We start from the raw sequence: 16,489 nt of genomic DNA, 5'->3' as shown, positions 1-16,489 counted from the left end.
AAAACATTTGTGCGTTGTATTCGAGACTGTAAACATTAGCGTACTTCGTCATTTAAAAGACGCATTTTGTTAATAAAAATATGCATATAGTTGGTTTGCATTGTCATGAATGTAGCTTGTCTGAATATTTGGCAAGTAACTATAACAGTTTATTCAATTAGGCAGTTTGGTCTGGACATCTTAAGTGATCCCTGAACACGACTCAAAGATGTGTTTAAAACTTCATTTTTTTATGGACTTTATCGTCCGTACTTTATGAACTTTATCGTCCGACAACAATAAACAAAGGGTAAGAACCGCACGGGACCATCGCACCGAACTGGTTGGTTGAAACGTTGCCTAGTGTTCTCCCTCTCTACGTCTCTCTCACTCTCTCGCTCTTTATTTGTCAACTCCAGCAAATACAACACTACAAAGAATGCATTCAACGTTGCGCATTTGCTCTAGATGGCACGCCTGCAACTCCAGATCTTTCGCTAGAGCTGTGGACGTCCTGCGTCGGAGACCGCATGCGCACCGCGCTGTACCCTCTCCCGCGAGTGCGCGTTTCCGAGCGACAGTTTTAATTTCCGATGAACCAGACAGTGTATGCGCCGTTCCACGTTAGTCCCGACCGCAGCCGATGCTACAATCCGCTAGAACCACTAAAGCAGAAACAGAAGTGCATCCTCACGCGCTCGTTGTCTTCGTAAGTTTGCTACCACGAATTAAACCTACCATGAGCAAAAATAGAATGCATGATTGCGGCGCCTTCACTGTGAACATAGCCTCTTCTGTACTGACAAAGCCTGGCAGATCGCCACCAGACGGGGCCGCCGAAAGTGAAAACGTAGAGCAGCAGACAACGGATGAGAGGAGAGCAATTTAACGGGCACCCCTCTGCGGCGAGACGCCAAAACACTCTTCGCCCGAGCGATGGAATGTCCGCTCGTGCTCCTCGCGCTTCTCGAAATATCACTGCTTTTCTCGTAGGGTTTGAAAACCATCTTTCGGGTCCTCGCCGCTGCAAAAGCTGTGCGCTGAATACCAAGTTTCAAGAGAAATGCTCCCTGCTATCAGCTCCAAATGCGCGACCGGGCACTCTATGGCTCCGTCGTAGAACTGCCAGGCTTTGTGAGTATAGAGGAGGCTATGCTGTTAATGAATGGTTCAGACGGCGATAGCTACACACACAGTGAGCGTCTTGACGATGCATTTTTGGTGCTACTTGATTGATTCCTTGGACAGCAGCGTCGGCTGCAGTTGAACTTAAAGTGAAACGGTATATCTGCCTAGACAGCCGATACCGCTGCCTTAGCTGGCCTTTAAAGAGCCTCCCCCCCTCCTCCCCTCCCCTCCCCTCCCCTCCCCTCCCCTCCCCTCCTCTCCTCCCCCCCCCCCCCCCCCCCCCCCCCCCGGCGACAGATCGCGCCAGCCACCCCTACCGAATGCGCGTCCAGAAACCCCGAGGCGGTGGCGCATCCAGTCGTTTCGACTAATGGTTACTTCCATTCCCAAATGTTTGAACGCGCATCTTTAGATCGTCGATCCGACTCAGGTTGGTCATCACGCGCACGTAGATTTGTGGCAGCGCCCGACCCGTGAAGTGCTTCAAACCGCGCCCAAGCTCCCCCATCAAAATAAAGGAACCTTGCCGAAAGTGAACAGAAATGCGCTGCGCCCATTCCTTTCATGCGTGGCGACTTAAAGGGATGCTGAACCGAAATTTTGGGTGGAAATTCTTGGCCGCAATGGCATACATAGCATGTCCTTTACTTCTAAATGACGTTGTTTTGAGCGAGAAGGCGTATAAAATTTAATAAACACGAAAAATACAATTTTACGCGACCCTTGGTGAGCGTCGTGGAAAGCTCGCCTCGTGACGTGCGCATTCTCATTGGCCTCAAAAGACAGACGGAGCCAAGCCAAGCCAGGCGCTAAGCCGGGTGGCGTTTGTTATTGTTAGTACCAGCCGCTTTGAGAACAGCCGCCGAGCGAAGAATCAAGGCCAACGAACGAGGAGAATGCGCGGAGGCACCAGGGGCGCTGGGGGCGCCGAGAATGCGCACGTCAGTTCCGCTACGCCTGCTCTCAGAAGGACTCGCTCGCACCGGCGGCTTCCGGACGAGGATTCGCTCTTAATTCAAAGAAACACAAATATTCGGGCCCCATCCGTCTGATTCAATATCGTTTTTAGGTACAGTACCATCCCGTGAAGCCCTCTCGGGCAATAATTACGAGATTTCAAATATCGGTTCAGCATCCCTTTAAGTCGAATCAGATCCATTCAGTCGCGTCGGTTGTTTGCCCGTGGCTGTGATGGTTAAAACGCTCCTACCTCGCGTGAACTAGGTAGAAGTTGTGGAGTTGAGACTGGAGTGTGTAAACTCGCATGGGCTGACATCGGAGTTCCTGAGAGGGAGAACGCGGAAAGTAACGACCGGATATTTGAAGGAAGCAGGAACCAGGTTAGGTACGTTCATTCTACACCGAAGCTGTTTATGGCTAGGGTTCCGTGGATATTTCGTGTGCGCGACCAAAAACTGTATACGCTCGCACCACTACACGCGCCGCACGTGCACGCCTTCCCCGTATAAATGAGTCGAAGTAAATAACCAAAATAAAGCGTTGACGAACGCGCGTGCTAGATGACAGTTGTTTTCGGCTTTTGCTTTACAACAGTTGCTGTTGCAGACGCCGGCACGTGCGGCGCGTAGAACACCATCCGCTGTATTCTCCTTGATGCTTGGGTGATTTAGCGATACGTTTATTTCACTTCTTTCGTCGTAATGGGGAGGCCGCGTATACAGTCCGGACTCCCGAAGAGCAACGCGACTACACCCTAAGTCTCTGTTGCGAATATATAGCGAATCAAAGCGCTCGTAGCAAATATATTCGCTAAAACAGCGATGAAAAGTCGGCTTCCACAGTCCTGTATTTGCTACAGACACAAAGAAAAATAACAACAAAATGTCGAGCAACCTAACATACAAAAATAGGTAGGACGCGAATGAATCATTTAAAGATACATTACTTCCGTAGGGAATATTTTTCCCCGCGTTGTAGCAGAAAGTATCTTTCAAGGTTAAGGAACCTTGTTTTCTTTACAGTTTGCGTTTTGATTGAAATAGATCGGTAGCGAATGAATCTCAGAGAGCATAGCACAAAGCCTGACTTGAGCTCGAAAACGAAGAAACAAAGAAGTAAAATCTGCGGCCAATCCAACGAGGTAGAGGGGCTTAGAGCGATAAACCCGGGTTCCGGTCGGCACTCGAAAGTGACCCCCATAAGGCGGCTCCCATTGTACGCTAATTTGACCACTCGTCACATGAACAAACCAAATACGTGACGTCACAAGAAAGATGGCAGCGCCCAGGCAGCTGCCGGCCCCAGCTGGGGGCTGGGGCAGAGCATTGGCTGGAGCTTGTCGGATGCTTTGTTCGTTGTCCTTCGTCTCGGCGAGTTGATTTCAGACGCGGAAGTCGTCATATGAGGCCGGTCGAAAGCGACTTCAAAGTTCAGCGTGGTGTCTGACGTAGGTTAACGTGAAAATATGGAGACGAACGGTGTGCATTTCGCTGGTGACCGACCGGGATATTGCCACGAAAGGGACAATCGGCCCTACGTTGCTCGGACCCCGGACTGATTCGGATACCGCTAGGATGAATTGTTAGGTGACGTTTTTGTGCTCTCGTTGACCATCGGGATCTTCGAGGTCTGCAGTGAACCGTGTGCAATATATTTGGATACACAGTTCAGCGACGGAAATTCCGTGAGTCGTGCTTAGCAGTGTGCAATCGTGGTGCCGCTTCGTTCAAATGACCGAAGGTTCACTTTGGTTGTGCGGTGCACCGGAAAGCTGTCTTGAAGCTGGTAGCTCATGTGCCGTGCTTAAGGTGATGCTGTGCTGCTTCCTAAATTGTTCTGGCGTAGACGTGCACTTTCACGGAGCACAGGTGTTGCAGTTGGTATTGATTCCATTGGTCTGTCGCACGTTTCGTCGACACAAAAGTTTCATCAACACTCGTTGAGCAAAATTCAAGGTGTACGGACATTTCATCACGCGTGTAACCTACCCAGTCCATCCGTTTACGCCGCTTTGCGACGACAGACTGCAGCGTCTGATTACCAGAAAAGTGATCCCCCATACATTTCAGTTCAGCTCGTCCACGGCAGTCGCCAGGAGAGGATTTATTCGGACAGAATGCCACTAAATTTATTAAGCTTTTTTAGTGGTCAGGATAGACTCTCTTCTGTCTGTTTTCTTATATTGTCACGGATGCTTGCTCCAGTCCTATTTTTTGTTAATATTTACTATTCTGGAAAGTTCCAGGCCATGCTCAGCTGTGATCGTATGTTCTGGTGGAGGTGCTGCGCACTTTACCCATAACCCTTCACTCTGTGTGGACCCTGGCGGCTCCTCAGCCGAGTTGCACGATAACAACTAGGAGACGGAGGGGGGATCATCCCGTGTCTTAGACGCCCGGCGAGCCGTGAACCAAGTCGTATCCCCAGCCTGGCAGAAAAACCGCAAGACGATCGAGTACCACAAGGAGAAACTTCGGAAATACGCCACGAAGAACCTGAAATCCAAGCCAGTCGCTGCTACCAGCAAGAACCATCGCAATTCTGTCTTTTGCCAGAAAAACCGAAGCTGACTAAGCCAACAATGACAAACATGTAGCAGCAAACCGCGTCCGCTCCCACCATCGTTTGCATGCCCGTCGCACCTCGCACTATGATGCCCTTTCACGCAAGGTGTATGAGAACGTCAAGGGCTGGATCAAAATATATGGCCGTCTCGCCCGCCACAGTGGGTAGACGGACAACGAGCTCCTGCAGAACCTATACTTCTCGCGAAAGAAACTGCCAGGCACTGGTTTAGGAACCATGAATCCTCCTTAATGTCGTGGCAAGTTTGCAAGATCCGGCTGAAGTGCACGTTTATCAGCCAACATTGACTAGAGAGGGCCGAATTCCTGATTCTGTCCAGGATGCCGCCCCAGCGAGAGCGTCACTACCTTCGTGGAAGATGCTTTGGCCCTGATCGAGCACCCACGCCAAGCCTGATGTTGCAGAAGACAAGAAGCTAGGAATCCCATGTCCCTCATGTGAAGTACAACACCTTCGGCAGCCCTGTCTGGAACTCCATGACAACAGTCGAAGGGTTCATATCTCCGAGGATTCTAACATTGAATGTACACTGCAGGCCCGAGCCTGTCACTATCAACAACTCCCAGCTTCTCGACACTCGAGTTGTCAAGCTGCAATTTTGACGCCAGCCTCCCAGGCATCCGCGACATCCACGACGTTGTCCGGGAGGAGACCAGGAAGCTAGTTCCTGCCATCAGTTGCCCGGATTTTATGTTGATTGCCGAGATTGTTTCGGAACGAGTTCGACAGGCAATTCATGTGGAGACTTCTTCGAGCAAAACGGCATCTGACGAACCAAAGGCGACTTATGACACAAAGTCACGACTACCACCATCGGCTACAGGTTACCATTCAATGCCAATTCAACGACACCCCAACGCCAAAGCATTCACACATGCCCGACCTTGCTGCATTGAGGCAGAAAACTACCAGGAGAATTTGCGGATTAAAAGCCAGCCCTGCAGCTTCAGTGCATCAGATGTCACTGGCCGCACATAACGTATGATTACAAGACGGCATCAGCCGGTCCAGGGTGTCACTCGACCAAACTGAGCACCGACGTGCCAGGAGCATTATCTAACAACAAAGACCACAGGTATTACAACTGAACACCTGACACAAGACTGTCGCAGAAAGAACTCGTGATAGAACCATTTGCAAAGAACCAATAATTATGTAATCAAGCGGAAATAAACATATTTGATACACTAACCAAATAAACATATTTCCGCTTGCCTTTACGCCCTCAGAGCCTATATACAAAGAATTGTGTTCACCGCGCGTGCTGGTCCTTTTGAGAACACTCGCATGTCTGACCCCTCAATTTTAATTAATGGGACATACCAGACTTGTTGCATTGGGCTGCACACATTCCCCCTTTCCTAAACACGTAGCGCATTTGAAAATCAACTCCAGTGATGTGAAAATGTTATTTATTAATTTATTTCCTCCAGTCTGATTTGTAGGCATTCTAGAGAGGATGCTTAAAACTACACAGATGATAATAACATTAAAGCACACGGCTGTAACTTGTTAACTGCAAAAACAAACACACCTCTGAGCATCTAGTTTAATAGTATGTGTTGAAGCATTGTTATATAGCAGGACACTTCCTATACGTATGACTCAATAGACCCATTGAAAAACTGTATTAAGCAACACGACTGTAGCCATTTTTTTTTGGGCGTAAAGCACACGAATGTACCCGAGTTCACGTCCAACGCTAATGCAGCATTCGAGTCCAATAGGCGCTCAGTCGAGTTCACAGTGATGGCGGACATAAAATTCTTGTCGAACAAATGCCCAAAGTATGAAGGCCTTGGGCAATTAGAGTAGTAGCTACTGTAAATCGTTCCATCACAGTTTGGCAAGCGGCGAAGGCTCCATTCTCGATGAGTCAATATGCACGTTGGAGAGAGGCGCATGACAACATATCATAAGAGTGCTCGTCAGCAGATTTGTCACACGCTTTCTCTCCGTCTCTCTGATTGGCAAGAGGGGGCTGTGGCGGTTTCCATTTTCCAAGTTACAATGATACGAAGTACAGGCAGCCCACACTTTTGAAAAAAAGTGTATTGAAGAGACCGAAAGGAATGGTAGTCAACATTTTTCAACATGACTGCTTTTCGGGCAAGGGAGGAACACAAATATAAATCATCATGTACAGGCAACAAGAACAAGTAAATAACTGACCGACTAATACAATGCACTCTTGATGAAAAAAAGTATTGCTGCAATAAATCCTATGGAAGAGAAAAATGTTCAGTTAATCTATGCGTACACCAAAACGGTTGTTCTGATAGCAAGTCGAGTAGCTATAAAGCAGGTGCCTGCAACGATTTATTCATCCTCACACTCAATAAAACGTCATCCTCGCAGCTGAAAATAAATGTGCAATTCGTCCTCACAAAAAAGGTAAAAAAGCGTCGATTAGCAAAAAAGGTTAAAGATGGCTGGAGCTTCCTCGCTAAAAGTTTCTATGGTTATTCGGTGACGCTGGGCTGAAATAACTTCCCCTAGGCCCTCACGCGACGTATACCTTTCGCTTCTATTCTCGGAAGTTCAAACGAAGCTAAACAAATGCGAATGTATTATGTTAGGAGTTATATCGTAAAATTGTTTACTAGTACAAAACGTAAAGATCGCTGGCGCTTCCTCGCTAAAAGTTAGCTGTGATTATGCAATTGCCTAGGGCTGAAACGAATTTCTCTAGACCCTTCGTCCGACGCATACATTTCGCGTCAATTCTTAGACATTCCAACGTTCATAAAAAGCTAAAAGAATGCGAAAATTTCATGCTAAAAATATTTAAAGTTCTATCGATCCTCGAACACATCCGGGAATCCAAGCACCGGTACGGCGGTACGGCTGATGCGGTCTCACAGGTGTTAATATCCAGGTGATCCAGAGCGATCTTGCGGAAAAAGGGTATAAAGCCTCATTTCTTCATATTTTCACGTTATACGAGCACGAAGAAGAGCGAAGTCGTTGGAAAGCAGCTACACATCGCGGCTACCGTGCACCGAACAAACTAGCATCCGCCAGCTCTGGGCGCTGCCATCTTATCGGTGACGTCACGGCTCTTCTGAGGTCACGTGACGAGTGATCACTTTTGCGTACAAAATGACGGCAACCGTAGCCCCTCCCTCCCGGTGACAGCCACTTCCGAACTTTCGGTTTATCACTCTAAGCCCCTCTATCTCATTGGGCCAATTGTCCTTTCATTTTGCTTTGTTTGTTTTTGTTTGCATTTTGTTTTTGAATCTATCATCGTCAGGAGAGGGGGGAGGGAAAAGGATGGGGACGAAGGGTTGGCTGTAAAGATAGAGCCTCAAGCCGACAGAAAAAAAATAAATCCACGCCACAACACGACGCCGGTCCCGGGAAAACGCCAGCCAATGAGAAGCCTCGAATTTTCAAAGGCGCGAAAGATGTACCAAAAGCGAGAAGCGATATTGAGACAAAAGGAGCTATAATGACAGTAACAAGTTTTGAACTCCGCTGCGCTTTGCGCCGTGATTGTGCTGAGTGTCTGCGCAAGCGCTCCGTTAGAACGGTGGATTTCGTTCAGCTTGCACCCGGACATTCCAGCTGGCGCTTGCAATGATTCCCGTCATCGCCCGATTTCACACAGCGAATTGGGTAAGTTTTCAGAACTCATTTCTTTACCTCTGATTTTCCAAGTATGTTCGTAGAAATGAACCGTACCAGGTCTACTGGGCCGGAGACGCGCGGACAAAAGGATCGTTCTACGACGCGAAAGTACTCTACATGGCAGGTGAGTAGAACTGAAGTACGGCGAGTGATGTACGCTTTGCATAACATGCTGAAGGCTTAATTGCATTTGCAGCCGAAGCATCTCGTATAAAACGAATGGTCAAATCGAATTTCAAAAGCGATGGCATAGCAGAGGGGTTAAGGTGTCTGGTTTGTAAGCAAGTGGTCGCGGGTTCGATCCGCGATGGTCCTGTTTTTTTTTGTTTTTGTTTTTTCTCGAACATTTTATTTTATCGAGGCATTTGGCGATATTTACTCTTATATAAATGATGCCCTTGTTGATGAAATTCCCTTGGCAGTGGCAGTCAGACGCCATCTGATGGATCATCAGATGACGTCTGATGGTCCACCAAGGCTGCTGACTGGCAGTCAGTGTCCCAAATTACGTATCTTGATGGAATTTTCAATAGGGACCGCCTGTTGAAGGGGCAATGCAATCATATTGAAGCGTGTACCTTTTTTACGGTTTCCACGTCTGTAGGAGTCGCTTGAGTATTTGATCGTTTCCTGGGAACTGAGGTAATCGACCTTCAACCGTTCGGATGGGGGCACCCCGACGGCTCGCCCCGAGCATAGGGGGATGAGTGGCTTGAGCCCTTTTTAATCTTTGGCCAGGGAAGGAGAGAGACATTCTTGCCTGTCGCCGCGAGGTAGTGGCATCCTCCCCGGCTTTGTCGTCACGGCGCGTTCCCAGTGACGGCTTGTCCAGTCGGGAGACTGCTACCATGAGGTTTTAGCGATGAGGGGCGCCGGTCTGGGTCCACTTGGACTCTATTACGCTTTACACGCTAAGTTCGAAGGTCACGGCGCCAATTTGTTTTGACGCAGCCAGACATGTACAAATTTAGGGCTGGGCAATTGATCGATTAACCTTCCGATTAATCGATTAATGCTTTAATCGCGATCAATTTTTTTACCCAGTTAATCGGTTAAAATGAGGCGAACAAAAGTAAATAAATATACGTTTTTTTCCTTTCTCCTGGTGCCGTTCCCTCTAAAACGAACATACAGACTTGCTCCTTGTTCACCTCGTAGGTAACACCCAACAAACAAATCATTCGTCGTGAGTCACGCGGGATTGGAAGAAAAAAGCGAAAACAGAAGCAGAATGAAAGCATGCTTTACGGAAGTCCGGTGACCTCGGTCATGAATTTGGACGTTATAGCTACGCGTTCTTTTTGAGCACACGCAGCAGCTTTTTTTTTTTTTTTTTTTTTTTTTAAGGCACGCAAGCATGTTGGCTTACGGGCAGACGTGGACGTAGTTCAACTACTCTACTCAAACTACTGTAGTTTAACTACTTTTCCGAGTAACTTGGTAACTTTCAATTACAACTCTATTTGGGTAATTAGTAGTTTAATTTAACTACGTTTTTCAGGTAACTTCTACTCAAATTACTAACTACTTTTGAAACTTAATCCTATTTTTTTTTCATCACAAAAGTTTGAGTGCAGAAATGAATAAGACGCTGGCAGATTAAGTGGTACTCACGAACAAGGGGCCCCCTCACATTCCGTTCCCACGCACTTAAACTCGGCAGCCCTAGAAACTGAATCACAGACGTCCTTGGGCCAAGGTGGCGACGACGAGCAGCCAAAGCATAACACCGGCGCGCACGAACGCAGTCAGAGATGCTTGACAAGCCTTGGTCGGGTGTTGGCCTAATGCGGTAATGCACGCAAGCGCCGCGATTCCAGCTGCAAACGTGAAAGACGGGGACACTCCGAGGGTTGTTGTTGTTTTCATGGTGTGCCTTTAGTGAGTTCTGACTCAAGTGGTAGGTTTCACGGTAAGCGCCACTGGGATGACCTGGCCGCTGGGCGCCTATTCTCATGGTCGCCTCGTCGTCAGCGCATACTCCCTTGCAAAGCGGACTCCCCCACGCATAAACGCAGACACGGATAATCCGTTCATGGGAGCACGTTCCGGCTTCCAGCTGCAACTGTACGAGCGCCGATGCTTGTTCACGTAATCCTTCGCGTCCTTCCGACCTTCCACGCCAGGGAGACCTCCTCTTTGTTGAACAGGTTTTACTTGTCAGGCGCGTCAGGATACCGTAGTCGCCGGCGAGGATTTCGAGTCACCCTTGGGAGGTCCTTTTGTTGGACCAAACGTCAACGGCAAAAAGCAATTTCTTTTTTTTTTTTTTAAGTGGCGTAGCTATAACATTGCAACGAGACGCGCAGTCGTCCGGATGATCTCATCGTCGTGGCGCGAGACTTGATCCCTTGAGGGTCAGGTGCACTCGCTCGGCGAAATCTCCGAACGTCGTGAGAATAAAGAGGGGCCAGTCATAACAATCCCAACTTTTCGAAGAAAAAAAGAGAAGAGTTTGTTATAAAAGACCCTCTAGCCGAGGCAAGCATCACATGTTTCGTCATGGACACCAAAGATGCCAACACTTGCGTACCCGACCCTGCACAGCCTGCTTCTGAAATTAAACGCTGTCTTTGCATCCAGCGCCACGGTGGAACGTCTTTTTAGCTTGACCGAGGACGTTATTAGAAGGAAAAGAGGAAAACTCTCCGATAACAACTTTGAAAGACCATTGCTTCGGCGAGCAAATAAACTATTTTAGAAGTCATAAAATGACTGCATTTATTTCCGGCTCGCAGGGTTTTTCACTGATCAAAATTTGTTCATTTTGCTGACACAAAATCATAAAAAGTAACTTCGAAAGCAACTTCAAAGTAATTCGATACTTTTTTACAGTAGTTAGTAGTTTACTCAATTACTATTACGAATGCGTAATTTCTACTCTACTTCAACTACTTTTGGCGTCGATACTCAGTAACTTAACTTAACTACCTTTTTTGAGTAATTTGTACATGTCTGCTTACGGGTTTGCAGCGACAAAGCTAGAGCTCTTCCGAAGGCTGCCTTGATCCCCATTGTGGGTTATGCTCCGTCCTTGCGGTCGCTACAACGTGACCTCGCTCGTCTCTCCGCTCGTTCAGCGTGGTGCAAAGCCGGCCGTGGTCGTGGCTTGCTTCAGTATTCGACCCTGTGTTTTATTTGTGTGGTTGGAATTTCTCTCTCGGCGTCGCTTTTGCCTCTTGACGCAACGACCTTGGCGGACCTGCACTGCCCGTGGCAAAGTGCTTCCAGATGTTCCCCCGTTTTCTCGTCGTCTTTGTCGAGTTGGCGCCGCGCGCAGCCGGATGGGCTCGTTTCCCTTTTCCCCGTAAAAAGGGGCCTTTCCTTCGCCGGGGATTTTCTGTTTGTTGAAAGCTTCAAGGACGTCGTGGAATTAGAGCGTGCGGGTAAAGTTACATGAACGACGAAGATGTTTCATCCTGTTTTTGTCCTTCATGTACTACTCCTATAACACCTTCAGGGACGTCCTCGACGGATCGACGCTCCCCAATTATACCCGTCTCCCTTGCCCCCGTCTTTCCTCTTCCCTTCATGTCGCGCCGCAGTCACTTGTTTGAGAAGTATCTCATCACAACACCCTGCGCAGGCATGGACGAATACAGGAGTATGAAGGGCAACCTTTCAGATAAATTCGGGTTTAAAGTAAACTCCGCGGGCGAAGTTTTTGAATTAAAGAAAGTTCACTGCCTCATCTGCAAAAAAGCTTTCGCATATAGCGGAAGTGTAAGCTCGCTTCAATACCATCTCAGAGCTAAGCACCCAAGCATCTCGCTGCAACAAGAATCATCTGCAAAAAAGCAGACGACTATCGACGTTTTCTCTTCGAGGCCGGTTTCTCTGAAGAAAGTAGAAACTATTGCACAAGCCCTTACATCTTGGCTTGTTTCTTCTAGCCGGCCTCTCAACATTGTGGAAGATCACGGACTAGCGAAAGTTCTTCAGATTGCCTTGGATTCTCCGTCTTACCAGCCGCCGTCCCGTCGTGCAGTGAGTGCCAAGGTGGATGCCCTGTATACCTCGAGACGGGAGCGTCTTTAAGCAGAACTCTCGGCAGCCAGCTTCATCAGCTTAACAGCGGACTTCTGGACCTCCATCGCCAATGACGCCTACCTCGGGATAACGGCGCATTGGATCGACGACGACTGGATGCTTCGATCGGCAACATTGCAGGTGAGAAACGTACCTGAGCGCCATACAGCGGAACAATGTGCCAGTGAGGTATTAGAGACTGCTACAGATTGGGGAATCGTTGAAAAGGTAAAAGCTGTCTGTACCGATAACGCCCGCAACATCTGTCTTGGGATGGAGAGAGCAAACTTTCAGAGTCTGAAGTGCGCAGCTCACACATTCAGCTGTGCGTCCACAAGGCGCTCAGCGTGACGGGTGTGGAGCAACTGCTAGCCGCCGGTCGTCGTACTGTGGGTCACTTTAAGCACAGTTCGAACAACCAGGCCGTCCTTTCAAAACATGCCGCTGAACTCGGAGCACCTAAGAAGAAGCTTCAGCAGGACATCGCAACACGGTGGAACAGCACGTACATCATGATAACCAGCCTGCTTGAACTGAAGGAGCCTTTGCGCTGCTCCATGGAGGACAGCAGTACCATTAAATCGTCGATTCCCCACCTCACAGACGTCGATTGGGACATGTTGGAGCAGCTTCGGGAAGTTTTGAAGCCCCTGCTCGACATTACTGAGCTCCTTGGAGGGGACAAGTACGTTACTCGGTCTGTACTTATTCCAGCCTTAAAATTGCTAAAGAATAAAATGAAGACGAATGACTGTGACCCTGCCTTCATCTGCCGCTTCAAGGCCATGCTGGTGGACTCTATCGATGAGAGGCTTCGCGCGTGGCCGCAATACAACGACTATGAACTGGCAACGTGTCTCGATCCTCGTTTCAAGAGCCTCGCATGCATCGAAAAAGATCGCCGCGAACTTGTGTGGGAAAGGCTTTCCCAGCTAACACATGCGTCTTCGGACGATTCTACTGATCTAACGCCCAAGAAAAAAAGAAAATACGTTTTCTCGGAGGAAAATGAAGAACCCACCATCTCCTGCCAAGTGTCGCTTTATCGATCGATGGCCGAGGTGACGGACGATGAACTGGACCCACTACAGTGGTGGCGAGCTCGGGGCTCGCTGTTTCCTCCAATTGTGCCAATTGTGAAGAGTGTGATGTGTGTCCCAGTCACCTCAACGCCCTGCGAGCGTCTGTTCAGCGCAGCAGGGATGATCGTCAACAAACAAAGAAACTCGCTCCTGCCGGAAAATGTCAATAAACTTCTTTGCCTCCGCAGCTCGGGTTGTGATCTGTGAGTGCGTTACATCAACGTTTATTCTCAATTAAGTTTGTATATATGCGCCGTTTATCATACAATAAAACAAATTGTAAGGACAAAATGTCTACTTTTGCTTTTTACTAAAGTCAACCGATTAATCGATTAATTAATCGATTAAATGGTAGCGATTAATCGGGTTAAAATTTTTAATCGACGCCCAGCCCTATACAAATTACTCAAAAAGGTAGTTAAGTTAAGTTACTGAGCATCGACGCCAAAAGTAATTGGAGCAGAGTAGAAATTACGCATTCGTAATAGTAATTGAGTAAACTACTAACTACTGTAAAAAGTAGCGAATTACTTTGAAGTTACTTTAGAAGTTACTTTTTTATATTCTTGTGGTAGCAAAATAAACAGCAGTTCCGATCAATGAAAAACCCTGCGAGCCTAAAATAAATACAGTATATTTATGGCTTGCGTTTTCGTCAAAATAGTTTATTCGCTCGCTAAAGGAATTGACTTTCAAAGTTCTTGATAGGAGAGTTTTCATCTTTTCCTTCTAAAGACGTCCCCAGCCAAGCTAAATAGACGTTCCACCGACGGGCTGGATGCAACGGCAGCGTTGAATTTGAGAAACAGGCTGTGCAGGGTCGGGTAAGCGAGTGTCGGTATCTTAGGTGTCCATGACGAAACATGTGAGGTTTGCCTCGGGTAGAGGGTCTTTTATAACAAAATTTCCTGCTTTTTTCTTTTTTCTTCGTCAAGTTGAGGTTGTTATAACTGGCCCCTCTTTATTCCGACGGCGTTCTGAGAGTACGCTGAGCGAGTGCACCAGACAGTCAAGGGTTCAAGTCTCGCTCCACGACGATGAGATCATCCGGACGACTGCGCGTCCCGCTGTAGTGCTAGTGCTACGCTACTGAAAAAAAAAATTGTTTTAGTTTAACAGAAGATGGGGGGGGGGAACCGAAGTATACTTTGCCGCTGACGCCGGGCCTAAAAAAAGGATCTCCCAAGGGTAACTCGCAATCCTCGCCGGCGACTACAATATTCTGACGCGCCTGAATCGTTTTTAACAAAGAGGAGGTCTCCCAGGCATGGATGCTCGAAAGGACGCGAAGGATTACGTGAACAAGCATCGTCGCTCATATAAAGTTGCAGCTGGAAGCGGGAACGTGCTGATTCCTCTCTCGTGGGCAAGGAATTAACCTTGCTCAGTCCGGGTTTCGAATGATAAATTCGGAATTCTTCTTTTAATGGGCAGGAACTAACCTCGCCCAGCCATGAAAAGTTTTCAAATGATAGATTCGGAAGCTAGTAAACCCTAGGCATGCCAAGGGACAGGCATTTTCAGAAAATGCCATACAAGTAATTTCTACCTTTGCGTTTGGTGAACCACGCGCTAAATCGCGTGGTTCGCTCAGCCAAACGCAAGCAAAGAATGTCATGCTGTAGCACTCTGCGGAATGTCCCTTATGCATACAATAGGCTCGACCGCCCCTGTTGAGGGAACGGAATCTATTATTGTTTCCCCCAATCTTTTCGCAACGCTGTGTTGTGTATACAGCAGAGAGATGCTCGCCGACCCATTGCACTTTGGCTCGGAATACTGGGAAGCTTGGTGCTGGTGTGACTGGTGACAGTGCTTGGAAATTCGGACACCGCGTGCCGAACCTGATTCGTTCACCCTGGACTCTGTGAAGATGTGCTACAGGCTTCTATGAAAAACACTCGGACATTTCTAAAGGATCTCCTTCCTTCCTCGGCTCCGCCCTCTTTTCTGCCAGCCACTTTCTGTGGCTCCTCGCGCCCCGCTTGTCGGCTTTGGCGAAACAACCTCCCTCTCTCTTTTCACAATTTTTTTCTTCTATCAGCTTTTATCCCCTTCCCCTCCCCCCAATCCAACGATGACCGTTCGGCCCATGACTGTAACTCCAACGATGGTTTTTCCTCTCTTGCAAGACTTCTCTCTCTCTCTCTCGGGAACGTGCTCGCATGAACGGATTATCCGTACCACGGTTTGTGCGCGGGAGAGTCCGGCTTTGCAAAGGCGTGTGCGCTGACAACAAGGCGACCATTGGAACAGGCGCCCAGCTGCGAGGTCATTCCAGTGGCGCCTCCCGTAGAACGTACCGCTTGAGTCGGAACTCACTAAAGACAGACAACACGAAAACAACAACTCTCAGAGTGTCCAAGTCTTTCACGGTTGCAGCTGGAAACGCGGCGCCTGCGTGCATTACCGGATTAGGTCAATACCCGACCAAGGCTTGTTAAGCATCTCTTCCCTCGTTCGTGCGTGCCGGTGTTATGTCTTGGCTGCTCGTCGTCACCTTGGTCCAAGGACGCCTTCCCGAACAAGAGGGCCCCTTATTCGGGAATGCCACTTCATCTGCCGGCGTCTTATTCATTTCTGCGCTCAAACTTTCGTGAAGGGCAAAATTAGCACTATATAATTTCGAAAGTAGTTAGTAATTTGAGTAGAAGTTACCTGAAAAAAGTAGTTAAATTAAACTACTAATTACCCAAATAAAGTTGTAATTGAAAGTTACCAAGTTACTCGAAAAAGTAGTTAAACTACAGTAGTTTGTGTAGAGTAGTTGAACTACGTCCAAGTCACGCAGCGAAGTGGGGGGGTGTTTTCCCCGTAAAGCGGTAAAGTATCGCCCCGATTGAAGAGTTCCCCTAGAGGTTTGGCATTGTTTCTCTTCTTAGAAAAGGGAAATAACGAGTTCGGTGGCCTTTCTGTGATTGGTGGAGGACCCGCTGGCACTGGGGCCAATAGAAATGTATAATCGTCCTGATTGGACAGGCCCTGTGTCAGCGGGGAGTTTTCTCGTCCGCGCTGGCGAGGAAACGTTGAGTTTGAACAAGCCCGTGAGCGGAGCAAGTTATCTCCCGCGGTCCGCCGGTCCGCGTAGCCTC

General features: G+C 48.2%; 1 protein-coding gene across 1 annotated transcript; it reads left to right on the top strand.

Moving 5' to 3' along the window:
* Nucleotides 1-12,872: 12,872 nt before the first annotated feature.
* On the top strand, nt 12,873-13,604 carry LOC120842454 (zinc finger BED domain-containing protein 4-like). Its single transcript, XM_040213586.1, has one exon. The coding sequence runs from the start codon at nt 12,873-12,875 to the stop codon at nt 13,602-13,604; it is 732 nt and encodes a 243-aa protein (XP_040069520.1).
* The last annotated feature ends 2,885 nt before the right edge of the window (nt 13,605-16,489 follow it).

This window comes from Ixodes scapularis, unplaced genomic scaffold, assembly GCF_016920785.2.
Source record: "Ixodes scapularis isolate PalLabHiFi unplaced genomic scaffold, ASM1692078v2 PGA_scaffold0__279_contigs__length_252992795, whole genome shotgun sequence".
Lineage (NCBI taxonomy): Eukaryota > Metazoa > Arthropoda > Arachnida > Ixodida > Ixodidae > Ixodes > Ixodes scapularis.
This window is presented reverse-complemented; position numbering and strand designations above follow the sequence as displayed.